This window comes from Saccopteryx bilineata, chromosome 5 (genome assembly GCF_036850765.1).
Source record: "Saccopteryx bilineata isolate mSacBil1 chromosome 5, mSacBil1_pri_phased_curated, whole genome shotgun sequence".
Classification (NCBI taxonomy): Eukaryota; Metazoa; Chordata; class Mammalia; order Chiroptera; family Emballonuridae; genus Saccopteryx; species Saccopteryx bilineata.
Window position 1 is genome coordinate 44,586,626 of NC_089494.1, and position 26,338 is coordinate 44,612,963.

At 41.0% G+C, this 26,338-nt stretch overlaps 1 protein-coding gene across 5 annotated transcripts in view; it reads right to left on the reverse strand.

Moving 5' to 3' along the window:
• The window catches only part of MYO1B (myosin IB), a 207,433-nt gene that overhangs the window by 2,400 nt on the left and 178,695 nt on the right, over positions 1-26,338 (reverse strand). For 3 of the 5 annotated variants that reach the window (XM_066279246.1, XM_066279247.1, XM_066279245.1), the window contains exons 19-30: positions 26,013-26,106; positions 25,002-25,151; positions 20,357-20,425; positions 18,597-18,683; positions 18,228-18,314; positions 16,386-16,472; positions 12,454-12,528; positions 10,588-10,722; positions 7,683-7,789; positions 4,819-4,951; positions 4,303-4,455; positions 2,742-2,869 (exon numbers count right to left, since the gene is read on the reverse strand). In XM_066279246.1, coding sequence (XP_066135343.1) covers positions 2,742-2,869; positions 4,303-4,455; positions 4,819-4,951; positions 7,683-7,789; positions 10,588-10,722; positions 12,454-12,528; positions 16,386-16,472; positions 18,228-18,314; positions 18,597-18,683; positions 20,357-20,425; positions 25,002-25,151; positions 26,013-26,106 — 1,305 coding nt within the window. The remainder of the gene's footprint in view (positions 1-2,741; positions 2,870-4,302; positions 4,456-4,818; positions 4,952-7,682; positions 7,790-10,587; positions 10,723-12,453; positions 12,529-16,385; positions 16,473-18,227; positions 18,315-18,596; positions 18,684-20,356; positions 20,426-25,001; positions 25,152-26,012; positions 26,107-26,338) is intronic. The other 2 variants (XM_066279248.1, XM_066279249.1) reach the window with 2 other exon arrangements.

The window sequence follows — 26,338 nt, forward strand, 5'->3', positions numbered from 1 at the left end:
TTTGGGTTTAAAATATTCAGAAACACAACTGTGTAACTTAAATGATATAGATATGTGTATGTATACTATATGTATGTTTGTAAACATGTACTAGTATATACACAGGTACATTGAAAATATTTACTGGAATAAATTAACTTTAGTTTTCAATATACTCAGAACTTCATGTTAGAAATACTTCACCTCTTATTTTATTTATTTATTTTTGTTTTTGTATTTTTCTGAAGCTGGAAATGGGGAGAGACAGACAGACTCCCGCATGCGCCCGACCGGGATCCACCCGGCACACCCACCAGGGGGCGATGCTCTGCCCCTCCGGGGCGTCGCTCTGCCGCAACCAGAGCCACTCTAGTGCCTGGGGCAGAGGCCAAGGAGCCATCCCCAGCACCCAGGCCATCTTTGCTCCAATGGAGCCTTGGCTGCGGGAGGGGAAGAGAGAGACAGAGAGGAAGGAGGGGAGGGGTGGAGAAGCAAATGGGCGCTTCTCCTATGTGCCCTGGCCGGGAATTGAACCCGGGTCCCCCGCACGCCAGGCCGACGCCCTACCGCTGAGCCAACTGGCCAGGGCCCACCTCTTATTTAAGGCCCTTAAAATGCAACCATTTACAGTTTGAAAAGTACGGAAGTTTTAAGAAATGGGAATTACAAAGCACAGGATTCTCCAAATGAATTAAATTCTCACTCTACATGTGCATGTTAAAACCACTTGAAGGATGATGGACAAAGACTAGACCTGAGGAGGCCGGCGAACACAATATGGTGTACGGAGGTGTGCTGTGGAACCGGGCACCCGAAACCTGTGTAATACGTTCACTAGCACCGCCCTAATGAATTCAATTAGAAACAAAAACTCTTGTAGGACTAAACGGGTCTTTGACTCTGCCTCTGCGTTGGACATCCAGTTTACCCATGATAATCAAGGAGACTGGGTTTGTTAGAACACCGATTTCTATTTCTGACACGGCTGCTCTCAGGAAGCTTCTGGTCGCTGTTTATAACGCCAGTCTGCACAGCTGGTAATAAAATGGGCCAAAGCCATTTGGGGCTAGAAAATACATCATGGGTATCCCTGCCATGACTTTATAAAATTTTGTTTAAATTTAAAACGCTTTCCCAAAGGATTACATAAAATCCCTGCTTCAGAGCTCCCAGAGGCTCCATGAGAGCCTTGCTCTAACCTACCATGTGGCTCCCTGTACTGCCTGGGCAAAGGACCACGTGTGCTATGCAAGGTGACATCAGCTGTTTTCTTTTTACGAGACCAGCCAATAATTAGAAATTGGAAAAGGGACGGTGTTATAGGCTGGTTTATAATGCTACTAAATGTTTGTTTTCTTCACGTGGCTACACTGCAAATCTCAGCCTGACTCAGGCAAGCATGTTTCCTGCATGTGTGCACGCGCAGAACATCACCTCCTCTCTGGACAAGGCGGGTCCCTGACGCCCAGGAGCAACCCCCCCCACCCGGTGTTTGAGTTGGACTGGTATGCGGAGGACCCAGGTTCGAGACCCTAAGGTCACCAGCTTGAGTGCAGGTTCATCTGGTTTGAGCAAAGCTCACCAGCTTGAGCCCAAGGTTGCTGGCTTGAGCAAGGGGTCACTCTGTCTGCTGAAGGCCCATGGTCAAGGCACATATGAGAAAGCAATCAATGAAAAACTAAGGTGTCGAAACGAAAAACTGATGATTAATGCTTCTTGTTTTTCTCCCTTCCTGTCTGTCCCTATCTATCCCTCTCTCTGACTCTCTCTCTGTCACTGTAAAAAAAAAAATAATAAAAAACACGGGATGCTTATTCTACACCAGTTATCCATATGTGAGAAAAAAAACAGAACACACCCAAAACAGCACTCTTGATTTCACCCCCAAACTCTGCTTTTCCCAGTGTCATATACTGCAGTAAATGGAATCACCACTTGGGTTCAGGCCCCAAACCTAACACCCAATCTGTTAACAAGGCCTCTTGTCTTCTTTCAGATTACATTCGGAACCTAGTTCTCACCAGCTCCCACTCCCACCTCAGCCTAAGCTCCATCATCCTTACCATAGACAGCTCAGAAGCTCCTAACTATCTTTTCTGCTTCCACTCTGGCCTCCCTAGAGTTACTCTCCACAGTGCAGCCAAACTGATCTTGGGAAACAGTGAGTCACATCATGCCACACCCTTGCTCAACATCTGTAATGGGCCTTCCACTGTCCTCAGTAAAATCTCAGCTCCTTCCGTCAGCCACCGAGCTCCACAGGGCTGGGCCCCGGCCACTCTCTCCAGGATCTTTTCCCATCATTTCACTCTGTCCCAAAGTTCCTTCCTGTCTTAGGGCCTCTGCACCTGCTGTTTCCCTGCCGCAGAAGGCACCTTCCCAGCTTGCTGACTAGCTGACTCCTTTGATTCCAGTCTCAACACCAATGTCACTAAAAAGAGACCTTCCTGCCCTCCACGTAAAAAAACAAAAATACCCTCTGGTGCTTCCCTGCTTCCCCACCCCCCTCCATAGACTCTTGTCACTAAAGTCATTTCCCTGATTTATTATTATTTGTGCATATTTCTCTCTTCCACTAGGATGTCAGGTACATGAAGGTAGAAATTTGGTCATTCTGCCCATCCATCATCTAGAACAAATGACGGACACATGCTCGGTACGAAGAAGCAGTGGTTGTATAAATGAATGATTTAGATCGCTTAACTAAAGCAAAAAAGCTGAAAGTAATAAAAAAGGTATATTCAAGTAATTCATGAACATACTCATCGGAAATTTCAATATTGAGCTTCTGTTTGGTTTGGCTGAGAGTCGTCCGATAGAGCTTGGTGGCCATTTCAATCAGGTGATCGCTGCTGAAGAGAAAGTCCCCTTTACTAGCCGCCTCGGAGCCCTGCAAGGACAAACCGAAGGTCAAACTGTCCTAATTAAAGGTGGGTTAGGAGGTAAATGTTTACAAGTTTGGCTGAAAAAGTATTTCCAGTCTCTTTAAAATATCAGCTCCTGGAGTCCACCATTCTTCCGAACAAACAGTAATTATAAAAGCAGTATTTCTTCCAACTGGCTCAGAGCACTTTAGTAAGGTGACCTAACTGGTCGCTACCCAAAGTGGTTCAATGGGCCAGAAGCACTGTCAGCACCACCGGGGAGCTTGTTAGAAAGGGAAGACCTGAGGCCCTACCGCAGGCCTGCCAACTAGGAGCCCATAGGACCCCTGGGCGATCTGCTTACACATTCAAGTACTGACCTAACCTATAACTCATTCTGAAAGAGCTGCTTAAAAAACTCCTTGGTGACTTGGTTAAAAAAAAAAAAAAAAGAACAACAATTTCCACAAATATCCTAGGCAGGCAATGGCTCTCAACCTTAGCTGCACAAACCATCTAGAGAGCGTTGAAAACACAGGGCGCTCATGCCTCATTCTAAGACACCGATTTGGCTGAGCTGGGGATATGGTGTGGGCATCAGCATCATTTTAATGTATAACTGAGGTTCAGAATCACTGTCTTAGGATTTGATATGCTCCCTTTAGGGTAAGAGTCACAGTTGGGAGAATGGACTGAAATAAGCTTATGAGATTTTTCTTAAGTATAGAATCAGCTAGATAAGTAAGTGCACTATTAGGTAGATATATGTTTCTAAATATGACTTTTACTGACATATTTATTCAGTGACTGTTTATTAGGTGACAAGCACTATGTGAAACACTTTACATTTAATCCTTATAATAACACTATGAAATAGGTACTATTATTCTCCCCATGTTAAAGGGGAAAAATAAGGCAGGCCCCTGAAAGTTAAATGGCTTGGCCAAGGTCATTGTAAAGTTAGTGAGACTAACTCCGAAGAGTCAAGTCAGGAGGTCCTGGTTAAGATAAAAGTACAGGACATAAAAAATCTTTAGGCCCAAATTATTATGCAGTTGACTATCGTTGCATTCTTTAATTAAAACCCCCCAATTAAAATTGACCAAAACATTTACTAAGTTGGTATATAAATAAAACAGGAAGAAGCATTTAAAACATCTTGATATTCCTATGCATTCATTCTGAAAATAATGCCTATCCCAGTATGTGCAAACAAAAGGTACTCAATGAAACTGTAACTCTAATGAACATGTCAAGTGGTTAGTCTTATTCAATTATTAAAAATCCAAGCCTGAGCTTTTTTACATAAAAGGAAATATAGCCAAAATTGTCAAATCAGTAAGAAAAACATATAATCTTTAAGTAATAGGATTATTCAGTTTTGCAAAGCTTTAAATCGATGGTGTAGAGATTGGGCTAACGTAGAAATCTTTCGGTTAGTCAATAGTTGAGTCTTTACCTCTTTGAGATGGATGGCAAAGAAACCATCGTTCTGTGAGCTCATTGAGACTTTGGTCACATCCACCAGGGGAACCTCGGACTTGATTTGTCCAGACTTTTGATCAGCAAGGAGGAGGTTATTATTTGTTAAAAGGAAAATCCTGGATGTACTCTAAAACAAATAAAACAAAACAAAACAAACCAAAAAAGGATGTAAAACTAATGATCAAAAATACCCTCAAATGGTCCATGAGTTTACAGCATTAGTTATTTGCAGAATGCACATTTTATTCCAATAGCCATTAGCATGCATACCTATGTAAACTGAGAACACATTAAACATAGGTAATATAGTTTAGTTCACAAAAAGCTCAGACAACCGGTAAAATTCTTCCTAACCTTGAATGTAGGGGGAAATAACTCCTTTCAAGTAACTGCTGACAAAGTAAAATGCAACTTTTAACATTCAGAAAATCAAAGATGCCTGTCCCAACTGATAAACACTTCTTAAAAGTCTTCCAGGGTTATAGATTACCTTCCCATTTGCACGGTTAATTTTGTTTACAACTTCAGCAATGATAATCTTTTCTTCAATGGCATCTTTCAGTTTCTTATACTTGGGATTCTTGCTGATTTCCAGGTAAGCCCCTTGGAATGGTTGGCCAACACTAAGAAGAAAAAAAAAAATCCTCATCTTAGCGAGGGTTTCAGATGAAGGTACTACTAGAAAAAGATTAACAGTTGACTCCAAAGGCTGTCTGACAGCTTCATAAAAAGTAACTTTATTTTATACATTCTATATACATCATACTTGCATCTGTCCTAAATTTAAGTTGGAAATAGAGCCTTAAACCTATTTCAAATACATTTTTTGATGGGATCATGGCATTTGGTAGGCAGGACTCTGATAAAAATCATATCACACGGAACAATAAAGATACAAATCACTCACATGAATGACAGCCAAGACTCAGGTTCAGGGCCTCATGTGAAGGAAAAGGCAATTCCTTCTAATCTGTTAATATAAAGTTAATAGCTGCCCACAAAGAATTTAATGCCTTTAAACAAGATGTAACATGGAACAAAGAGAACAAATCATTCCCATCACCTGACCCAAAGAAAAATTATTTTCTTTTATCTTGCAGAAGAGTATAAAAATCAGTGAACCTTCTGCAGAAGAATAGACCCACCACCACCACATCAGAAGAAAGCTACAGAACACAACATCGTCATATCCCTCTGGCACTACAGAGGCAATAGATGAAAGAAAAATTGGACTCTTCGCCTAAGATATGCTCCTAAATGGACAGAAGTGACCAAGTAAACATTTAGAATCAGAGCAGTTTTCTTTCAAACTATTTACATGAGGTATAATTGTGCAGATAGCACTAAAATACCAATTTCCCTAAAATTTGTGTGTGTGTGGGGGATACTCTCAGGGCAGCTCCTTCAAAGACACACACACACACACACACACACACACACACACACACACAGAAACAAAAAACTCTTGCAGCTTTGTTTTGAGCTATAAAGTTCTGACAATTTGCAAATACAACTTTAAATGCTTGTGTTGTGGGTGGAGGATCAGGGATGGGGAAGAAATCCATGTAGGTGGTCAGTGTTTCACAGCTCCCAGGAGAGAAAAGCTGACTCCCATGGGGGCTGCATGTCATGCGGGGAGGGAGGGGAGGGTCAGTTATTCCACCCCTCGATCTGCGGGAGGGTCAGCATGCCACCATCCCTGAAAACTGGTAAGACACCCACCAGAACTCCTGGCTTGACTAACATTCTTTGTTGTTGTTCATATTCAAGTGTGTTTTTAATAATAAAAAGTGCTTAGAGCCTTTGAATTGGTTTATTCAAAAAAGCATTTTTCTTCCTCCAGTGTCTAAAGAGTCATCCACAGGGAATGTTAATTAAAGCTACTCTACATATTAAAAATATATGAAGAAAAAAAAATTAGCCGCAAGAGAAAGCACATATACAGTTTTCCTGTCTAAATACACTGTATACAGCAGGCACTTTGGACGACTTTGGACTTAGATACTATGCTTGACTTACGAGTATCTACCACCACAAGCAGCCAAATTAGCTGACCACGGAGGCTGTGTAGTTTAAAATAGTTAAACATAGCCTGGCAATCTATGTTCTTTTAATCCTTTACAAGGAAAAGCTTTGAAATGTGTGTAAAGACAGCTTTGAAATGTGTGTAAAGACACAGAAAATATAAATGTACCACCATGTGTAATACATGTGAATATACTTAGCATATGATGCATTTTTATTTCCAGGCCATTCTTTGGAAGGAACTAAAAATTGTAAGAGATTTGGCTTGAAATTACAAACTCTTTTTTTATAAATAGCAGTTGAAAAAGGGATAGGCATTCTGGGGGGAAATGATGAGCTTGGGAGATATAAGAATATTTGGACAAGTAGTCTTTTTTTAATATTTATTTATTTAGGGGCAGAAGACAGAGAGAGTCAGAGAGAGGGACAGATAGGGACAGACAGACAGGAAGGGAGAGAGATGAGAAACATCAATTCTTCCTTGTGGTTCCTTAGTTGTTCATTGATTAATTTCTCATATGTGCCTTGACCAGGGGGCTACAGCAGACTGAGTGACCCCTTGCTCAAGCCAGCGACCTTGGGTTCAAGCTGGTGAGCTTTGCTCAAACCAGTTGAGCCCGAGCCCACGCTCAAGCTGGCGACCTCGGGGTCTCGAACCTGGGTCCTCCACATCCCAGTCCGATGCTCTATCCACTGTGCCACCGCCTGGTCAGGCAAGACGAGTAGTCTTTACCGAGGATGTTCTGTGGCAAACTTGCAACTGGTATTCTTCTAATGAGTATTTGGTGCCCATGATAAACTGAACTTGAGACTCAGACTACCAAAGTCATGCCAAATGAGTCAGCAGACCAAAGGCCACCACAGATCAGCCACAGTGCTCAAGCAATATTCAGAAAGTGATATACTGGCTCCCTCTGTTCATTTATCTTAAAAGTGAGATTCTGATCCAGCTTATTAAATAAAGTAGGAAGTCTGAAATGATGATTACAGTATACAGCCAACAGAAATTTGGCTAGTCTCTGAAAACTATGAAAAACTAACAGGAATTTACAATGTATATATATCTCAATAGCCTATACAATTTCTATTTTAAAAGGTGACCTTTAATTATTTAGTGAAGTGTCTGAGCTAATAATGCCCATGGAATTAAGCCAACAAATGGAAGCCATGGCTCCAAAGTGTTTATGGTACTTACAGCTCATAAAATAATTCATAAAATTAAAAATCTCTCATGTATTACTGAAATCAGACTCTACTAGAAAAGACTTACTAATATATTTGAGAAATTTTTTTAAAGTGACTTTTATTAGTAAAGCAAAGCCATAATACCTAGATGGGTATAAAGCCTTCTTGTCTTTGAAGAGCTCACTGGCTTCTAGTTTCTCTTCATATATAAGTTTCTGCTGGTCTGTGAATTGGTCCCTGTATTTTTTACACTAGGAGATAAAAAAAAAAAGGGAGAAAAAGACATCACTTTTATAAATAAATCATCACTCATTTTTACATATAATAAGCCAATTTAATAGCAGCAACAATAGTAAATGCATATGAAATAGTCATTTAAAAGGCCAATAGCGTTCTTCCCTTGTTGGTTTTATTGCTTATAGTGCAGAACTTAGGACAGTTCTTCAGAACAAACAGGGGTCCTCCTGCATGGGCCTCGCTGGGAGGACTGTTTCCTTTCACTGTGACATCAATCCCCGAACATCCTTCAGTCCTGAGGCTGTCACACTCTTTTTCAGTCACAGTAAGAAAAACACCACACAGCAAAAACCAGTGCACACATTTGTACACACACATCCAATTGACATAAAAGCTTTACAAAACAATACTTTCCCTTTCTATTTGTCATGTACCCTATTCTTTTCTATTTCATTTAAAAATTCTGGCAGTAGCCTACTAAATTGACTTCATAACCTGTAAATAATGCTATTCCAAATCCCCCACTACCACTTATTTATTTATTTAGATATGGTTTGCTTTTAATTAATTTTTAATAAAAAAAGTTTTAAAATTCATTTTAGAAAAGTAGAGCAGAGAGAGAAAAAGAGACAGAGAGAGAGAGAGGGGTGAGGGGAGGAGCAGGAAGCATCAACTCCCATATGTGCCTTGACCAGGCAAGTCCAGGGTTTTGAACCGGCGACCTCAGTGTTCCAGGTCAACACTTTATCCACTGCACCACTACAGGTCAGGCAATTTTTTTTATTTATTGATTTCAGCAAGAGAAGAAGGAAGAAAGAGAAAGAGAAAGAGAAAGAGAGAAAGAGAGAGAGAGAGAGAGAGAGAGATCAATGTGCTCCTGTATGGGCCCTGACTGGGGGTCAAACCAACAACCTCTGTGCTTTGGGACGATAATCTAACCAACCAAGCTATCCAGCCAGGCCATCCCCACTACCATTTTAAAATGTGGACATGAGACCTGAGAAATGTCCTCTTCATCTGGACTCTGAGATGGCACGGAAAGGAAATAGGGAGTGGTGGGGGGAGCAAGGCCAGGTTTTCTAGACGAACTCTGAGAAATTCAGTTACAGATATGGTTGAAAGTCACCAACATAATAGTGTAAAGTGTAAAGGAATGTTAGCCTTGCTGCCCACACATCCCTCTTCAGCTCCACCCGCATGCAAGGGAGGTAAGGGCAGACTCAGAGCCAGGGGAGAACAGAGGCAGAGCAGGCTCCCGGTGTGAGCAGCTCCCCATCGTTATTTCTGAAGAGTTTCTGGATCAGATTCAAACCATTGAACATTGAAATGTTGGTGAATGTCTTCAAACTGACTCACTAAATTAGGGAATAGAACTCAGAATCCAGTTCCATATGTTGTGTGCTGGCACCAATCATTACACTCATCAGTGATGAGGTCGCTCTATACTTAGGTGATTCTGGTAAGAAACAAGCCCACTGTGCTGGGCAGGAAAAGTTTCACTGAAGATGTATCCATCAAATCATTTACTGAATAAATACAAGGCCTTTAATCTAATGATTTGCTTATATCTGATACATGTATATATTTAATTTGGGATTCCATCTACAATTAAGTATTTGAAATAGAGTCAACATCTTTGCAAGTACTCCATGCACACCATGCTGGGCAACAACTAGATTACATGGTATGCTCTCATACAAATATTAGATGAGCCGAAATATAAGGTGACATCAAAGAGAATTTCACCTTCCTTTAATTCAGAGGGAAATTTTAAGCTTTTCAATGTCTCTAAGGGGACCTTAAAGTTCTAGCCCATCAAACTATTTGTTCACATGTGTGCCTGCATGTGTTCCAGAAATCGTACAAAAGTGTCATTTACAGGGTTTAACTACATTGTGTGAGGACATTCCAATTTTATTATTTCTGTCACCTATAGCAGCGTTCCTTCAGATAGGATGAAACAAACAAACAAAAATGTGAACTGCTTGAAAGCCAGTGGAATCTGCAAGGGAAAGACAGCACAGCATGCACATCCCTGTCGAAGCACGGACAAGAGGAAGCCTCTGGGACACAGCTGGCTGCTCAGGGATTCATTCTCACAGAAAGCCAGTGGAATCTGCAAGGGAAAGACAGCACAGCCACGCACAACCCTGTCGAAGCACGGACAAGAGGAAGCCTCCGGGACACAGCTCGCTGCTCCAGGGATTCATTCTCACAGAAAGCCAAGTACAGTCTAGTGTTCAAAAATACCCAATTTCTCATATAATTCCTCTCCAGGCTAGAGGCAGAATGTGGTAAAATTCACTTCTACACAACACCTAGCTCCTTTATTTATTTTATTTACTTTTTAATTCAGTGAAAGGAGGGGTGGCAGAGAGACAGACTCCTTCATGCTCCCCATCCGAGATCTACCCAGCAAGCCCGCTGGAGGGTGATGCTCCGCCCATCTGAGGCGTTGCTCAGTGAGAAACCAAGCTCTTCATAGCGCCTGAGGCGGAGACCATGGAGCCATCCTCAGTGTCCAGGACCAAGTGGCTCCAATTGAGCCATGGCTGCAGGAGGAGAGAGAGAGAGAGAGAGACAGAGAGAGACAGAGAGAGACAGAGAGAAGAGGAAGTGGAAAGGAGGGGTGGAGAAGCAGGTGGGTGCTGCTCCTGTGTGCCCTGACCAGCAATCAAACCCAGGACATCCACATGCGGGGCCGATGCTCTACCACTGAGCCAACCATTCAGGGCCTACACAACCCTTCTCAAACACTCAAAATATATGATAAGAAGTTTCAAAAAATATATAACAAGACTTTTTTTTTTACCCTCCACAAGTGGAAAATCCTTTTTAGCTCCTTATGAGTAGAATCCAAGAATAGGTAAGGTCTCAATGGCCAATTTTTGTCTATTGGAGATAAGGAAGGCATCTTATTTTTCATTTCCAAGAAGTACTTTTGTACCTGCATTGGGTTTGACAGAAAATACCATAAAAGTCATTGTTTTCCATAATCTAGAATGAAACAAAGCAGTCTTGAGTGCAATTTAGCAAGTTCAAGTCCATAAAAGTTTGTAACTCCTCTGAAAGTCTCTATTCCACTCTTTGCATTGCCTGTGGAAATCTGAGCTGTACCAGATGGTTCAGACGGGAATACTGATGCTAATACTAATATTAATACTAACTCCGGCTAACACTAGACAGCTGTACTGGTCATATGTAGCTATTTAGATTTAAATTTTAAGTAACTAATATTAAATTTAAAAAATAAAAAGTTTAAAATTACATAAAATTGTCATTAAATTAAATTAAAGTGAAACAAAAAAATCCAGTTCATCAATCACATTCGTTATGTTTGAAGTGCCCAATGTGACTAGGAGCTATTCTATTGCACTGCAGATATAAAATATTTTTAAAATTTTTACATATTTATTTATTTATTTATTGTTATAAACCTCTCTAATTGGATGTAGTAGAGTGACACTTTAATAAAATTATGTAGGTTTCAGGTGTACAATTCAGTACTACATCATCTGTGTGTTACACTGTGTGGTCACCACCCCCAGTTGGGTTTCCTTCCATTACCATTTATTGCCCCTTTCCCCCCTACTACCTCCCCCCACCCCCTTTCCCTCTTGTAATCACCATACTGCTATCTATGTCAATGAGTTCTTTTTTCCTCTGCTTAATCCCTTCACCCAGCCCCCAACCCCTTCCATTTTCATTACTGCAGAAAGTCCTATTGGACAGCACTGCTCCACAGCACTTAATATGGGCAGGCACGCTAAGAGCTTTATATCATCCCATTTTAATTACAACAACTCTATGCGCTTAGTGTTACTATCCTCATTTTACAGACGACAAAATGAGACTCAGGAGTCAAGGCACTTGCTCAAGTCACACATCTATAAGTGACAGAGCAAGGTGATTTCAGAGTCTATACTCTTCGCCACCACATAGGGTTCTCTGAAAGACAGGGAACTTGAGCCTCCGTCTGGCAGAGCGGCCCAGGCTTGCTCTCCTTCACCCTCTACCTACTAACTTGTTTGCCAACTCTCCCTGAAGCAGCTCATGGCAGTTGAGCAGGGCAAGACCTAACTATTCCCCCAAATTTCTATGCTGAAACCCTAACATCCAACAGGATGGCATTAGGAGATGGGGCTTTTGGGAGGTATTAAGTTTGAATGAGGTCATAAAGGCAGAGCTCCCAGGATGGGATTAGTGCCCTTATTCAGAAGAGACAGGCAAGAGCTTCTTTCTTTCTCTCTGCCACGTGAGGACAACAAGAGGCCCTAGCCAGAACCACACCACGCTGACAGCCTGACCCCGGGCTGCTCAGCCTCCAGATCTGTGAGAAATAAGTGTTTCTCACTTAAGCCACCCAGTCTCTGGTATTTATCTTATAGCAGCCTGACTTGCTTGAGGTGATGTTCCCCCAAAGTATGTTCTCTCTGTCAAATAAAAACATTTTACTAAAGAAAAAAAAAGAACATTTTATTAATTATATATGGGCCACATAGAACTTTTTCTGAGACAGTTCCACCTGAATTTGAGGGGAGATGATAAAAGAAAGTCATAATCTCTGTGTCACAGTGATGATTTAACTGTTGCCAAATAAGTCACATATTATTGAATTGACACTATTAACCAGCTAATCCAATAATGCTAATGAATCATAAATAAAATGTAAACTTACAATTCTCTGAATCGTAAATTCATAAATTTTTTTTCCAGCATTGGCTCTGAAGAATTTCCTGTACTCCCTACGTACCTTTAAAAGGAAGCAGAATGCAGGGGTTAACATGTGGCCAGCGGGCGCCCACAAAGATGATACACCTTTATTAAAAATGAAAACAGTGGGACGTGTGACTTTCTAAGCGCCTCTCTGGATGTAGTAAAACAACCATGGATTTTAAGTCAAAGAAAAAGAAATTCAGAGATGCAAAGTGGTAATAACAGAATGTTTTAATATTTTAAATCCTTTTAACTAGTTTTTCCAGAAACCTGATGCTTTGATGAGAAACATTTTACAGGTATAGTACCAAACTCGTCACAGATCAAAAGACACTTCAGAAAAAATTACATAATGTAATTTTCACTTCAAATTGTTCTTAAAAGGGAAAAAAAATGGCCTGAAGAAATGTAGTGCAGTTTGCAAAAGCCTTGCATTTGAAGATGGGGCTTCAGGACTGCACACTGAGAACGTAACATCACTAACAATAAGAATTTAAGGAGAAGATATGAACTACCATTGTCTTCCGCCGAATTGCACTGATTTTTCTCTCATTCCTACTCCTACCAATCTCTCTACTGAATACTGTCACTACACTTATGACATATTATTGCTTTAGTTTACCCATTTCTTCCTTGCTATACTGGTGCATTTATGTTGTATACTAATGTCTAACAAAATAACTGAGCAAGGTGTCTGTTGAATGCATGAATGAGACAGATTTTGAAATGGAGGAGAAAATACTTAAATTATTTATCAACCAGCTATACATGGGGAGAGTTAGAATTTGGCAAAATATTACTTTACTTGAATAATTCAGACATTATGTACCAGTCAGGGGTCTCCAAACTTTTTACACAGGGGTCCAGTTCACTGTCCCTCAGACCATTGGAGGGCTGCCAAATACAGTGCTCCTTTCACTGACCACCAATGAAAGAGGTGCCCCTTCCAGAAGTGCAGTGGGGGCTGGATAAATGGCCTCGGGGGGCCCGTGGGCTGTAGTTTGGGGACGCCTGGTTATTGTACCTTTTTCTTTTGTCTTTCGTTTTCTGGGTTTAACTGCATGTTTAAAATATTTCTATACTATGGGTGGTAAACTAGCAACCTACGCACCAAATTCAGTTTGTAGAAAAATGTTTTATATGCCTATTTTAAGTTAAGAACTTCACATAGGAATTCAGACTGCAGGTTTCTCTTAAGACTTTTGAAGAGCTAGAAAGAGCGAGCCCCAGCGCACAGGGCACGGACTGAGCAGCCCAGGGTAGCTACACTTGCCTCCCTGGAGGAGGGAAATGCAGGCTCCAAAGGGCACGAGGCCCCGCTGCTCTAACCCACCTTCCTGGCCACTTACTTCTCTCATCCCTGCGACCAGACTGGTCCTTCTGGGTGTTCGAGCACCAGACCCCTTCTCTACACCTTCATATTACTGAGGTTTAAACATTCTTCCAGATACCATATAAGCAGTTCTTCCTTTTATTCATCTTCTATGTTACCGATTATCATTTCTCTTTCAACCATGGAGTTGTTAGATCAATGACCATTTCAAATCTCAAACTTATAAGGTTAGAAGGGACACGGAAAAGAAAAATGGTACCTATTAATTGGCTCCTGAGATTATAATAGTGTAGGAAAACATATCCTTAGAAATATACTAAAAGTCCCACTATATTTAGTTGAATGTCATTATAGCTAAATTCATTGCAACATGCTTTTTAATATTCACAGGACTGGCCCCTTCTCCTGAAATAACAGCTACATACAGAAGAAGCCGGGTGACAGCATGTTGACATAGAAAAGAGGTTCCCTTCACAGGTGGGCCCTAGAAGTTCTAAAAGGGTCCACTGAACTTTGTATTCAATTCCACAAGAATTAAGTCATTCAAAAGGGCAAAACTACTGCTCTTTATCAACATAATTCTTTACAATAAAAAGTATTCAATTATTATATTCTTGGATTTTAAAAGAGCTTAACCCTATAGTAATGGTAACATTAAAATACTTCCGTTTCATTGGAAACTAAAAAAAAAAAAAAAGACAATTATGTCTAGTTAGCCCAGTTAGCTAAAACAGCATTCATCTACAAACTCAATTTGGTTTATAGGTTGCCACTACACATTCCTAATATGAAAGTATTTTTGAAGTTGTACATGGTTAAACACTGAAAGCTGAAGATCAACATGATTGTTGCTGGTAAAAATCATTAGAGAGTAAAAATTCTGTCTGTTCCTTTCCTTATGAAATCAGAGAGCAAATCAGAACATGTGAATAAAATTGGAAATAAAATCCTTAGTTTGATTTTTTTTTCAAAAATAGTTATACAACTTGTTCAGAATTCTTGAAGTAGACCATCTTAAATTCATATTTAAGTTACTTCTTAATTACTTTAAAAATAACTTAATAATCATCTGACCAGGCGGTGGCACAGTGAATAGAGTATCGGACTGGGATGCAGAAGACCAAGGCCTTGAGGTCGCCAGCTCGAGTGCAGGCTCATCTGGCTTGAGCATGGGCTCACCAGCTTGAATGCGGGCTCACCTGGCTTGAGCACGGGCTCACCAGCTTGAGCGCGGGCCCATCCGGCTTGAGCACGGGCTCACCAGCTTGAGCACGGGCTCACCAGCTTGAGCGCGGGCTCACCAGCTTGAGCGCGGGCTCATCCGGCTTGAGCATGGGCTCACCAGCTTAAGCAGGGATTTGCTGGCTTGAGTGCCACATCATAGACATGACCCCATGGTCACTGGTTTGAGTCCAAAGGTTGCTGGCTTGAGCAAGAAGTCCCCAGTCAGGCACATATGAGAAAGCAATCACTGAACAACTAAGGTGCCACAACAAAGAACTGATGCTTCTCATCTCTCTCCCTTCCTGTTTATCTGTTCCTATCTGTCCCTCTCTATGACTCTCTCTCTATCTTTGTCAAAAAAAAGTTACTTAATAACTATTCAATATAATAAAAAAGGATAATTTACTTGAAGTTTACATGCAAAACTTTCAGGGAAAATGCAGATTATTCAAAGCAGAGTTTATGAATACCACTAATGCTGTTCAGACTCAAAGTCAGTGGTTTCTGGATAATATTCATATATAAAAAGATGAATTGTTATACTACTAAAGTAAAAATAACTAAGAGGAATAGTGCCAAAAAAAGTACCTATTCATCCCCCAAAAGACGGTATGGATGGCTCCCTACGGTGAGGAGACGTTGAATACTACGAAGACAAAATCCTTATAATGGTGGAAGGTTTTCTCAAGGTTTTCTGGAGCTCAGAGTTATATTTACTTACGTGCATCCTTACCTAAAGCCAGTTAAGCACCTCTTTGAAACAAATTAGAAGCCATGTGAGTGTAAAATTTTTTTTAACCTGAATGATCCATTGCTGGTCTCATTTGTTAAAATCTGTTTGTTTAAGCAAAATTCTGTGGTTTCTATGCTGAACAATTAGAATCATGGTCACTTGAAAGAAAGCTCTGCTCCAGGAGCGATCAGTGGAACAGAACAGGGGGAGAAAGAAACAAAACTGAGATGCTCCCCTGGTCACTTTAGGCAGGTGGCAGCTTTTAGCACAACTTCTGTAATTCTGTCTCATGAACTGAAAACAAAAAAACCAGTTTCTCCTCCTAAAGATAACATAAAACAGAACTTGAATAATAAAGTATCTTGAATAAGATATGCTACATTGCTATTACTTTAAACCTATTATTTAAAGAAATACAACACAATTAAAATCAGAAAATATTAGTGTACAGGTTTGTTTTCAAAAAGAAACAAAACAAGGCAAGATGACATTGTCAAAGACTGTGCAGACCATCAGCAAGCATAATCAATCATTTTTCTCAGGTTAGTAGGTGCTAGGCTTTATTGAGTTCACCCTGGACAGAAAGAAAGGGTTGAGGAAGTACCTTCAGTCCAAGCCAGTAAGCCCAAATGACAGCAACTGCATGCTTACGCCTAGCCTCCTCCTTCAAGCGTTTCAACTCCCTTCGAGCCTAGAATGTTTTAGATGGTAAATAAAAGAGACAGCCCAATGCAGACAGCACAATGACCAGAAAAAGACACCCCACCACACAGAAGAGCCAAATTATGAATAAGGATTTCAGAATGATAGCGGAGCATTGCACAATCATTTAAACCCAAAGAATCAGTGTCAGGCTGGTGAGGTCTCTTGTATTTTTAGTTTGTTGAGACTGTTTTAGAGGAGGGCATTCTATATAAGCGAGCATTCCTCCACCCCCTTACTTCCACTCTTTGCCTTTCCCCCACCCCTGTTCCCCTTCCCTCATCAAAGCCTTGGAACTATGTGTGACTCCTAATAATTCCAGGAGACTTCCTTTTGCTGCTAGCACAGGGGGAACTAGAGGAACCTGTGAGTTCATTCATTCGGACGTATAAAAAGATATCTCTTGTGAACAACCATTTAAAAACTGGAAGGAACAAAGGTTATGTCTCTGAAGTTCAAACAAAAACACAAAACTCAAAACTCTTTCCAGTTAGAAAGCTGGAAGTATAGCATGTATCAAAATTCAACATCAACAAAGGCCCCCACTGGGGAAATATACTGAAGCAAGATAAAAAGAGAAACAACTTGTAGGTTTAAGAATTAAACTCAGGGAAACATCAATCTAAGGCGTGTTATTTTAAAAGACAGGACAAATCAGGCACTGATTATACATTTTACTGTAGTCCAGAGACTGGGAAATGAGCTCACAAAGTGCAGAAATCCCAGGGCTATCTAAGTGTCCCTCCACCTCTGCTAGGACACTGTCCTCCTCTGCTAAAGGGACGAGTTTATTTATTCTTTGCTGATTTTCAGGGAAAATACAAACGAACAACTTTGTGTGGTTCTGACAAATTAAGACCTTTATGCAGACGAATGTTACCCTCTTTCATTTTTCTCACAAGAGGGGCTTATTGTGCTGGCAAAGTAGACTTAAAAACACAGGACTTGATCTACATGTGTTTCTAACTGGAATAAACATTTTTAGCAGGGATGACCTTTGATTTTTCTAAGTAACAAAAACATCTAAAACTCTTGGTCCCTCGGGGTATGTGAAATGTTCACAGAGCCCACAACTCTGCCTGGGGATTAGTGAGAGCATTTCAGGAGGCCTTTGTTTCAGGCAAAAAAACAGCTGGTGCTGAAATTCCTGGGGTTCTTCAGTGGCAATCAGAGCTCGCATTGCATGAACACAGCTTACTGTTAAACCACAGATGATATTTCTTTTCACATATGCTATTTTGCTTACAATAATCAATAGCTGCCACAGTGAGCCTAAAAAATAGTTTCATTCATGGATTAATATTTTTTAAGGCATGCGTTAAAGGCTTTTCTGTCACCAACATGTTGCAGAAAATCAACAGAGGCCTAAATCTGGACATTCTCAACATGCCCCTCCCCACCCAAATACCTCTAGAAAAACTACCCCAGGATATGTCAGGCCAGGTGGGAAAAGGGTGGACAAAAAGGAAAAACTAAACATGCATGTTAATCCGAGAGTTTTTAAAAACAGCACCTGTACTAGTACCTCGTTAATAAGCAGTTAGTCTGTTTGGCCTATGCATGCCGAAGCCTCCTACCGTGCACTACAGAGGGAACGTCTCCGGGCTTATTAGGTCCAGCTGTTAGGACATGCACCAGCGTGAGCCACTGTTAATCACAGTCAGTCATCCCCTCACACGCTAACACTACAGACTGGTTGTTGCAGATTCCAGGACGGAGTGATGAGGATGTGCGTATCAAGTACCTTAGATCCAAGCCAGTAAGCCCAAATAACTGCAATAGCATGTTTATTCCTAGCCTCCTCCTTCAGCCGGCTCAGTTCCCTTCGCGCCTGTGATGCATTTGAAAAGGAGTTACAGAAAAAGTTTATGGCAGGGAAGGTTACTGCTGATTTTTCAATGGAGAGAGAAGAAGAAAGAAACTGGTCACCACCAAATAGTAAACACGAAAGCGTGTGCCGCCACCCCACACCAACACGTCAGAAGGAGCGAGAGGCAAATGCGTGCTCAGGAGCTCAAGCCAGTGAAACATTTTCAGTCTGTCCCCAAGAGAGGGTCCCTTGTTCCTCAGGTCACTCCCGGCCCCTGCCTTCCGGGGGCGACCTCTGGCCTACCTGGGTCCCGTGCCAGTACGCGGCGATGGTGGTGGCTGCTTCCTCGCAGCGCTTCTGATGCTTCAGTTCCCGCAGGATTTTTCGGGCCTGAGGTAGAGAAACACCCAGAAAAAAATACAAAGGTAACCAAAAAAATAGAATCTATAGTGACTTGAAAAAAATACCTTAAGAGGTAGTCATTATATCCATTCTCAAGTGAAAAATAAATAGCTTTAAGAAAGGAAAAGGGAAAGCTGCTTATTAGCCTAAAATAGACTATGAGAAGGTGGCAAGTGAAATCCCCCAGGCAGACTGGGACAGCAGCCCCCCGTGCCCTGTGATGTGACAGGGAAGAATCTGACCAGAACAATATAATCTGGTACACATCAGATAAATGGAGCAGTTCTCAGAATGAAGTGAAAGGATTCTACTAACACACTAAAATCTATTTTATCACTTCTATTATTGGTGTCTAAGGATATAAAGCTGTATTTTTAATTGTAGAGATGTTTAAAAGTTTGCTAAAACAGCCCTGGTTTGGTAGCTCCATTGGTTAGAGTGTCGGCCCAAATATGCCAAGGTTGCAGGTTCAATCCCCGGTCAGGGCACATACAAGAAGCAACCAATGAATGCATACATAGGCGGAACAACAAATTAATGTTCAAAGCAGCATCTGCAGGCGGCAATACCCTACAAGCTCAGATTTATACTTTGCCGTTGGCAGTGGGATGAGTACAAAGCCCTCGGGCTGGCCATGGCTTTGAGGAAGGTCAGTTGAAGCCACTAAACTCCTGGCCCAGGGCTCTATCTTCTGAAGGAGTTCCAGGCTTGAGAGCTGCCTTGAAGGAGCTGCTGTGGATTCAGCCCAGCCCCCTCCACAAAACCTCCCAACAGGCCAGCGGGCAGAACAGGCCCTCAGTTATCTTTGACCCAGAGCAGGGCTCCGTACACTTTTCCTGTAGAAGGCCAGATGCTTAAGAATTTTTGGCTTTGCAGGTCACATGTTCTCTGTCACAACCACTCAACTCTGCTGTAGGGCGAAGGCAGCCCACAGATAAGACCTAAAATAAATGATCCTGGTTGTAAAGCGATAAAACTTTATGTTGTATGAACTTCATATTTCATATAGTTTTTACAGATCTTGAAATAGTCTTCTTTGTCTTTTATTTATTTATTTCCAAACTATGAAAACCATTCTTAGCTTTCAGGCTGTGTGAAAACAAAAGGTAGGCTAAATTTGACCTGAGAACCGAAGTTTGCTGACCTCCAAAAGCAAGCCTGGGCAGAAAGGACCGGCAGGTAGCGCACTGCGACCTCCCACTGGAATGGCCAGAGCTCAGGATCGTTGGATCACTGTGGGGCCGCATGAAAGACGGTTCTCAGGAAGTGAGCCACGGCGCTGGGCCGCGAGTGCTGAGGTCTGGCGGGACTCACAGGTGTGGGGGCAACCGTGTGAGACAGACAGCCTTCTGGACCATAGCTTCCCTCACAAACAGGGTGAGAGGATGTTGAAATCCTGTACAGAATTATTTCAAGGACTTCCTGCTCAGAGAACAAAGCTCTTGAAAAGAAAGCCAGTAAGAAGGAAGCAGCCAAGACATGGTCACAAGGGCCCCATCTTGCCCATAATATTTATTCTTTCTCCCTGACTGTTTAGAGTAGGCCGGAGACAAGGAGCTTGCCCCCGTAGGAGGGACCTAAAGACATCGGGTTCATCCCAATGTCTTCTGTGAAGAACCCGAAAACCCCAAATAAATAAGGCTCACTTCTTTTAAACTCACCTTCCAGCCCCGGATGTAAGACTGAATTACCAAAGCAGAACTCTTTATTTGTTGGTATCTCTTTTGTTGCTGTGGGATCAAAGGGGGAGATATTAGCCACTCTATTTACATATCTGTTCCACATATAGGGGTGGGCAACCTAGGTTTACAGTTATGAGTGCGTACATGAAACACAGAATTTATTCTTGTATTATTATTTGTTATTGCATTATTTATTTGTAATACAACTGGAAATCTACTTTTGTCTACTCCTGCATGTTGCAAAGATGAGGAAGAAGTATTTTGCTCACTTAGGGCAATTACCTCTTGATCACCCATATTTCCCCCGGATAGAAATATGTAAATATGTAAAGAAACCAAAATGTCAATTCAAAATCATTACATTCACACCTTGTTTCACTGCACTTTGCTACGTTTCACAGGTACTGTGTTTTCATCAACATCGAGGTAAGACTCTCCACCAACAGAAAGATTACAACTTATTGAATGCTCAGGTGATGGTTAGCCTTTTTTAGCAATGATGTATTTTTTATTTAAGATATGTACATTGCTTTTTTTAGACATAATGCCACTGCATACTTCACAGACTACAGTACAGTGTGTCCGTAAAGTCATGGTGCACTTTTGAACAGTCACAGGAAAGCAACAAAAAAACTACAGAAATGTGAAATCTGCACTAAATAAAAGGAAAACCCGCCCAGTTTCTGTAGGATGATGTGGCAGCATGTGCGCATGCGCAGATGATGATGTAACACCATGTATACAGCGGAGCAGCCCACGGCCATGCCAGTCGAGATGTGGACGATACAGAGGAAAGTTCAGTGTGTTCTGTGGCTCGCTAAATTCGAATCCGTGACCAAAGTGCAACGTGAATATCAGCGCGTTTATAACAAAGCACTACCACATAGAAATAACATTACTCGGTGGGATAAGCAGTTGAAGGAAACCGGCAGTTTGGTGGAGAAACCCCATTCTGGTAGGCCATCAGTCAGTGACGAGTCTGTAGAGGCTATACCTAAGCTACCTAAGGAGCCCTAAAAAATCTGTGCATGAGCCCACATTGAACTGCACTGAATAGGTATGAAACTGGGAGAGTTTTCCTTTTATTTGGTGCAGATTTCACATTTCTATTGTCTTTTGTTGTTTTCCTATGACAGGTCAAAAGTGCACCATGACTTTACGGACACACTGTATAGTATAAACATAACTTTATATGCATTGGGAAACCAATTCACTTTACTGCAGTCTTGGCTTCTTTGCAGAAGTTTGGAATCGAATCCCACCTTGTATCTCTTAGGAATACCTACACCGTTCATCCAAAGCATGCTTCCAGGAGGCTAAATATAATTAAATAATTTCTAAATGGCTTAACACCTATCACCCTGAACATCTCTGTATTATGCTGTTGTACGATACAGGCCCAACACATAGCAGATCCTCCATCATGCACACCGAACGAACGCACACTGAGTGTCTGCATCTGTTTCTGTGTTCTCTCTTCATGGGCCGTTTCTCACCATGCCACCGACTGGGCCAGCCTCTTAACATCGCCGGTTCCTTTTAGCTTTTCTGCTTTTACTCTGCCTGAGGTTGGGAAATCAGCTAGCAAATCTCAGTAAATGTCTATCAATCAGCTCAGCCTTATTTACTGAACTACTCCTACTCTGTATAAAGTCCTTTAATAGAACTGTGAGGATATAAACGTGACTCTGATTCCGACCCTGTACTCTAGGACGTGCAGTGGGCACCAGTCAGTCATGTAGACTACAAACAGTGTCCCGGGAGAGACACGAGCCGGTTCAGACGCTGCAGATTCCTTCTAGGCAGGGAAGGTGAAAGGCTGAGTGAGGCTCCCAGCAGAAGGCTCCAGCCAAGAGCGTCTCAGCCAGCTCCCTGCCCAGAAGCCTTCTAGGGCTGACCCCCCAGAGGGTGGACGCTGCTGACACCTGTCTCAAGAAAAGTGAATTCTTCCTGTACTCAGTGTGCGTAGAATTTCACAGCTTTCAAAGTGCTGCAGTCATGCTGTGACTCTTTCGCTTTGGAAATGCTAGATTGCTCAGCCTTCTCTGAAAGGGAAAATCTGCTTTCTAAGACTCTAAACTACATGTAAGAGGAAATGGGGTGATGTTATCGACACACAAGAACAAAAAAAGATGCCAGAGAGAAAGGCAGAGAACACTAGGACCTTGAACAAGTCACTACCTCCTCTGGGCCTCAGTTTCCCCATCTGTCAAATGAGGAGCTGGAAAATCTCTAAGCTTCCTCCATGAGTAATATTCCACAGTTGTAGGAACAAACTAGAGGGTCCTCGGGTTACAACACAGTTACATTCCCACGACAGTGATGTAACCCAAACTTTGGTGTAAGTCAAAACACACCCTGCCTAACACAAATAGAACACTTGTGCTTTTAACAGCGCAAAATGGCGTAGGTAAGCATGCTGGGGACGCCAACTCCCTCACTCAGACCCTGCATTACTGTGTATTCTTCCACCGGGCACAACCAAACCAGTTCGCCCACACAGTCCATAAGTAGGATATTAATGGCATAAGCCGAAACATCCACGTCTCAATTTTTTAAAGTTTTTATGGGAGTGAGCGTCGTAAACTCGAGACTATCATGACCCGAGGACCCCCATCTGCCAAAATACTGCGCCATCGCTTCTTCCGTCCATTTGGTACCTTCGTGTTTTCTTTTCTACTTCCAAAATGGCTTGAAAATAACTTCATCTCACTTTAAAATTCATCTCATGAAACCATAAAATAATACCACAAAATAAGGATTTGAAAAGAATCAGTAACTGGAAATGTTGGAAAACCTTTGAGTTATCTGGTTGAAGGAAAACACTGAGTTTAATCACTGGGTTACACAACGTGTTCGTTAACTGGTTGAGGTACTTAGTTCAAATACTGAAAGAGATATAGCAAAATTAAAACTTTCTATAAAAACAGAGCTATTATTTTTCATTGTACAAATTAACGTTGCGTGTAACTCTCACCACCGTGAATTGATGATACACACGGCTACAAAAGCTCCATAGCAAGGAGGATGCAAACAGCACTTGCTGTTCTTGGTTCTCTGCTTTGTTTCTTCTCCTCCTCCTGATGAAATGGCCCCTTTCAGAAAGTCGTCCTTGATAATCCCATCTACAGTAATATCCTGGATCCCCATTGTGCTTTTTCTCAGTTTTCTATTTCCTTCTTAGCACTTACCACAACTTGTCATTGTTCTAATCATCTATTTGCTTACATGTATACTGTTCTTCACTAAATATAAACTCAGGGAGGTCAGAAATCAGGTTGTCTTATTCGCCTTGCTACGCCGAGAGGCTGAGAAATAAGTGTTTCAAAGTAGTTGTGGAAGTCAAGATAGTCCACTTTCAAACTGGATGTTCTTAATAATCTCAAAATAAAAAATGATAAAAGGGGTTCCTGAAGGTCTGGTTATTTGCTGGTCTTTCCTTTCTCAGGTAAACAGAAAACAGAGCGTTATGAATCTGCAGAAGAGCCAAGTACCAATGCCATACGCAACCAGACACAGTGACAACAGTCCTCTGTGTCATTGCAGAATATGTATGAATGAATCTGTCATTCATGAGGCTGGATGGGTTCATACTTTAACCCTTGCACTGTTGGTTATGCTCTTTTTACCAGAGGAAGCAATGTTAAAGATGCTCTTTTAAAAAGCTCAAGCAATTTTTTTTTTAGTTTAATCATTTAAAAATCTCATTAATTTCTAAAACTGGGAAATAATATATTAAAATGCATTACATGAGCATAAGTCAGCGTAAATTATGTCCTTATTATACAGTAAGCCTTCTACCAAAACTTCTCTAGGGCTAAAAAAGATAAAGAATAATGCTGAAGGAGATTTGACTGCTAAATTTAATTCATTTTCCAACTTAATCTCTAGTGAAAAAGCATTGAGTGAAAAAGTATTTGGAAGCAGTGTTCTTATCACAAAAATTCATTTTGTGAGACCACAACCCAAGATCCACCTCGCCTAGAGACAAACCTTCAGAATGCCCTCAAACCTGTGGTATGACTCCAACAAAACATCTATAATCAAATGAGAGAGGAAATTCCAAAAAGAAATTCCGTATCAATTAAGTAGACATATTTTGTTACTAAATCTTTTCCCACAGCTAATAGGGTCAAATATTTGAGGACTAGAGAAAATCTAACCCCAAATTTTACTAAAATATGGCATTAGCTTCCTGGAATTAAAGCCATTTTCAGTGTTGCTACAATAAATGCAGAACAACCAATTATTTTGAAAGAATGACCCTGCCATTGTCAAAGGGTTAAAAAAGGGACATGGTCTCTTTCAGTCTGATGACCAAATTCAAGATGTAGACTTCCCACTATATCTACACCAGTGGAAGGCAGTGTGATATACTGAACTTGAGCTCGGAAGATGTCCTACATTTAAATCCCAGCTCTGCCACTTAGCAGCTGTGTGATTGTGGGCAAGTTACTTAATGGTCCATGCCTTCGTCTTCTCATGTTTAAACCGGAACCAGAAGAGTACTCATTACATCAGACTGTTTGGAAGAATTATGCAAAAATGACATTCACAGTAAGTTACATAGCAAATATCTGCAAGTGAGCACACTATTACTGCTCAGCAAGGTCAGGGCACTTACGGCGTATCGCCGGTACCAGGCAGCAATCACGACCTGGCTTCTCCTCATCAGCAGGAAGTGTGTGCGGCATTTCCACCCCCGGTAAATCTTCTGAATAAGAGTGGCCAGGTCCTCGAGCCTTTGCTTCCTCAGGTCTTCTAATTTGAATAGCTAATAAGAAATGATAGATGGGTTTACCAAAAACTCTCCACCAAATCCTCATGGCATACAAGAAAGATATTCTCGGGAGTTTAAGATATCATGATGTTGGAGTCAACGACATTGAGAAAAAATATAAATAACTGTCTTAATTATAGAGAATACGGATAATTGCCCTGGCAAAAATTATTTTGCTGAATTCATACAAAATCCACAATTTAGATTCTGGCGATTCAGCGTTTATGACAAATCAGAGAAAGGCCAAACTCAGCTTAGGTTTACCTTCACGTGGGCAATGATGATGCAATTATCAGTGAAAGAAAGAAGCTGGCAGAGTTTCTCTTAACCAACTTAATTAAACATTTTCCAAATTCCCTAAATTTCCAAATTACCAGATCAGCTGCTTACTAATTATACCTCATTGTATTTTATTTAGATAAAAAGACTCCCTTGGAGTTCTACTAAGTAGAATTATAAGTGTTCTTTTTAACTTTTAAAACATTTTCATTTGAGAGCCTCCATGCACTTCTAATACAATAGAATAGTCTTTCCTTAAATTATGGTATAATTCAGATATTTCAAATACAGACTGAATTTGACTCAAATTCCGATGAATTACTGAGGTTTTGTTGTATAAACAGCTTATGATTTCCTTCTTATACAACCCATTAGATCAAAGACTGACATTTCATAAAAAAATACACATTCTTCTACGACCCCTTACTTGCCCGTCCTCTTGGACATTTGCAGGTAAATACAAGAATACAGCATTCTTGGTAGCATCTCAGGTTATGTTCTAAAGTTAAACATCCTTTAAGAACTTGCCTATATGATTGTAATACAAGTTCAGGCGTAAAGGTTTTGATTACATACCGTTCTTGGGTTTCGAATGAATATCTTTGATCTACCAAAGGAATATTCTTCCACGGGAATCTCTAATTCATTAAACAGAACCTCCACACCGGCCCTATAAAAATCAATAAAAACAATGAGTTTTCCGAGTTACAAAAATAGCTTATCTTATCTTAAATCACAACATTTGATTTTCAGCAGTAAAAAAAATGTTTCATTTGCAAGTATAATTGTTCTTTCAGTAAGCATCCTTCTATCAAATAATTAAGACTAAACTCCACCGATTAAACCAAATCTAGTAAATGCTAAAAAAGTAAATTTGGGTTCATATCTACATAGTCTAAGGA